This window comes from Oryzias melastigma, linkage group LG5, assembly GCF_002922805.2.
Source record: "Oryzias melastigma strain HK-1 linkage group LG5, ASM292280v2, whole genome shotgun sequence".
Taxonomy (NCBI): Eukaryota; Metazoa; Chordata; class Actinopteri; order Beloniformes; family Adrianichthyidae; genus Oryzias; species Oryzias melastigma.
Genome location: NC_050516.1, coordinates 5,419,512 through 5,423,122, shown reverse-complemented (window position 1 = coordinate 5,423,122; position 3,611 = coordinate 5,419,512). Strand labels below are relative to the sequence as shown.

Below are 3,611 nucleotides of genomic sequence, written 5' to 3'. Positions count from 1 at the left end.
GCAGGAGAAAATCCTTTTGTTTAAAGTAAAAAAGAAAAATAAATCTGACCCGATGGATTAAAAGTATTCAAAAGTTATTGCTGGTGTGATTAAAAAAAGAAAATAATCAGCGAAAAGCAGAAGGGAGAGCAAAGAAATGTGCGTCCGCACTCTAGCAAAGCAGGAAGTGAAAAAAACAAAACATTAACAAGTTTATGAGAAAAAAGTTTTACATTTAGGCTTCAACAAGTTGTGATTTATCAAGAAAAGTTATGTTTTTTTCAAAAATAAAATGTTTATATTATATTTAAAATTGTTCCAAGACAGTCAGACATTACTTGCTTAATTTATGATGCCAAAGTTCAGAGAAATCAGTCAGAAATAAAAAAAATCCCAATTAATCTGCTTTACTTTGTTTGCAAATGTACAATTTTATAATTATTTACCTTGAAAAGTTATGACTCTTCTCAAAATTTAACTTTCTTCTTTGAAATTTCGGACTTTATTCTGATGTCTTGATTTTGTTCTCTTAATACTCCGTCATACATTTGAGCTTTAAACATTAGGTAATATGACTCTTTAGTTATTAAAAGATAAATAGACAGAAACATGAATGACTTTTCTAAGGATTTTCTAAGGTTTTTGGACTCAAATTTCTGTAGCTACATTTTTTTTAAATACTTCTCTGGAGAATTTTACAGCAGAAACGTGCACAAATGTGAAAACTGCAATACAGTTCACACCAATCCAGTAGTAGTAAAAAAAAAAAAGATCTTTAGGTTCTGTTTTGTTGTGAACAGGAAGCTGAAAGCATCTAAAGCAGAAAAAGTAAAAAGAAAAAAAGTATAAGTGGTTTTCTTTGTCTTTAAAACAGGAGCAGAAAACCCACTATTGAAGACAAACAAGGAAATAAATGAGGAAATTTGATAAAAACGGGTTTGCAGTTGGGGTTTTCCTGAATCATTTTTCCACATTGTCTCCCATGTTTGGCAGTTTTGATCAGAAAACGAGGGAGCAGGACTCCTGACCTTCAGAGGCGTCCTCCGTGTACACGGTGAAGGAGGCCATCCTGTTGGCGGTGCCGTAACTCAGCCCGGGGCCGTAGGCGGTGACACTGGGGCTGCTGGCGTGGTTCACATAGAACTGAAGTGGCGACTCTGAAACACAGGAGAGACCCGTCTAAGCAAAAACACGAAGACCAGAGAGGGAGGAGCTCGCCATGACCATCCCATCACCGCGTTAACAGAGAAGATCCACAACGTCAGCTCAGGAAATCTAAATATTTCAGATACAACTGCTCTTTTAAATAATTTATTTAAAATAAAAGTTCCAGAACAAACATTCCCAGCTGGGGCAACATCAGAACAAAAACCTCTTTACTGCTCTAGCCAAGAGTTTCATCATTTTTTTTATTATCTTCTGGTCAAAACTGAAGAAGCTGCAGTTGCTTTTCCAAACACCAGGTCTCACTATTTCACCTTTAAGCCCCAATGAATCTGATGGAAGAAATTACTGTATCCTCCATCCAGGAATGTTTACAGTGCTGTGTGTGGGGGTGTGTGTGTGTGGGGGGGGCACCTGGAATGTGCGTGTCGTTGTATTTGATGTGCATCTCATGCAGGCCGGCTTCAGTGGGGGCATACTGCACAGTGAACGTCCCGTCTGCGTTGTGTGTGATCTGCGGTTGCGCCGACTTTCCTGAAGGCATCAGAACTTCCCCTGAGAAAAAAAAAAAAAATTAGATTTTCTTTAGTGACAAACATGCTTTTAACTTCAGGAGTAATGCTTGCTTTCTTAAAAGAACCTGAGAACAGCCTGCACACATGAAAGCTGATCTCTGACAGGAAGAGCAATAAAAATCCTTAACATCACCGCTGAAGAGCTTGACTAGAATGAGGATTTCTCAGCTGATGAGGGTTCCAAATTTACACATTTTGACTGTGAACATCTTTTTATTTTATTAAAATAAGAGATAGTTGTTGCTTGTTTTCTGTTGTGAATGACTGCTAACCAAAGTGGTTTTTGAAGCATACTTTTCCTGTAATCACATTTTTGTTTACATTTTGATGGTGCAGTCATACATTTTATGTTATGGAAACACATACACTGCTCACAAAAATTAAAGGAACACTTTTTTTATTGGGCCTGACATGNCAGCTGTCTTCATTTAGTCAATCAATCTCAGTGTATTTAAGTGTCGGGTCATCTCTTCTGTTTTGTTCTGACTTTGGGTTGGATCTCCATGGGTTTTTGTCATGTTTCAGTTAATTAAATGTTTTAAGTTTCTGCCACCAAGTCTTGTCTCCTGCGTATGGGTCCTCCACCACTTCATTAAAATTAGCATATTTTGAAATCAAGTTAATTAAAAAAAAAACCAATGTCACTATTCTCATTGGTATATACATTTGTAGTAAATGTCTTGCACTTTATCCAGTTAGTTTTATTTTTAGCTCATCTCATGTTGCAGTAACTCCAGAAAGCCAAGTTTGTTTATAAAACATTTCTATTTTCTCACAACTGACTCAATTATCGTTCATTATAGGTCTCTGTGTGGGTTTCAACCCACAGTTTCTTTGTCTTTAATTTGCTAGGTAACACAGAGCCTGTTTACAACCCCACAAAAGTCAGATTACTTTGAATAATCAAAGTTAAAAGGCCAATAAAAAGCGTGGCCATCAGAATGTAAAAGGACTTTAATGAAACGAGACTTCGTTGGAAAATTAAAAATTGATAAAAAGATTTATCTCTATATTCTGTATTTTCTGCTGGGGTGCATTTAAAGGCCTTTAACTTAAAAAAAGATAGCTGGCTACCAAATTTGTTGGCATAAATTCCTGGCATACTAAAGGCAGATATTTGGTATTTTGAAGATAAACTTGAAGTGTTTTGTGATTACCGCTGACTCAGCAAAGAAAGTGGATGTTCGTGTTAGCTTGGAGGCAGCACAGACTCTTCCTCGAAGGGGCTGTTCCTCACTTTGTGATGTCACAATGTGAGGATCTAGTTGTTTTCATGGATTGGGAGGGGCTTGTGCTCTGAGTGCAGGCATTTAGATTAGGGGTCTCAAACTCGCGGCCCGCGGGCCATCTGCGGCCCGCAGGATGATAATTTGCGGCCCCCGTCTTCATATGAAAGATTACTGTTCGTGCGGCCCGCAAGGCTGATATGAATGACAGTTGTTATGTGCCGAGCTGAATGAACCAATCACAGTGAGGTATATGACTCTGGAGGGCGGGACATCAGCTGTCTGTCCAGTGCCTCTGTCTATTATTTATTCCTTCCTCCAGTCAGCTGGGCGAAGGAGGAGCCAGGAAGCACCAAACGTGATTTGCAGGACCCCACACGGGGAATTTGCTGCTCGCGGCTCATCAAAAAATGTGCTTCTGTCGTCGCGCCGCATGTCGAAGGGGCTACCAGCTCCGTCTGTGGATGTCTCTCTCAGAATGAATGGAAGACAGATATGATGTCGAGGAATACGTTTTTGACGTGCTGACTGTTCCCAACCAGAACTCCACAAGCTCCGAGCCACAGACCTGTAAGCCCGCCCCGCGCAGCGATCCGCGGCACCCGGCTGTCAAACATGTGACCCTGAGCTTGGCTCGCACCTGCGCGCGCGTGTCTGTGACTGTTAA

At 39.9% G+C, this 3,611-nt stretch overlaps 1 protein-coding gene across 2 annotated transcripts in view; it reads right to left on the bottom strand.

Annotated features, from left to right (window-relative positions):
* The window catches only part of LOC112144623 (filamin-B), a 78,778-nt gene that overhangs the window by 20,625 nt on the left and 54,542 nt on the right, over nt 1–3,611 (bottom strand). For both annotated transcript variants that reach the window (XM_024269249.2, XM_024269248.1), the window contains 2 exons: nt 1,558–1,698; nt 1,008–1,136 (listed from right to left, as the gene is read on the bottom strand). In XM_024269249.2, coding sequence (XP_024125017.1) covers nt 1,008–1,136; nt 1,558–1,698 — 270 coding nt within the window. The remainder of the gene's footprint in view (nt 1–1,007; nt 1,137–1,557; nt 1,699–3,611) is intronic.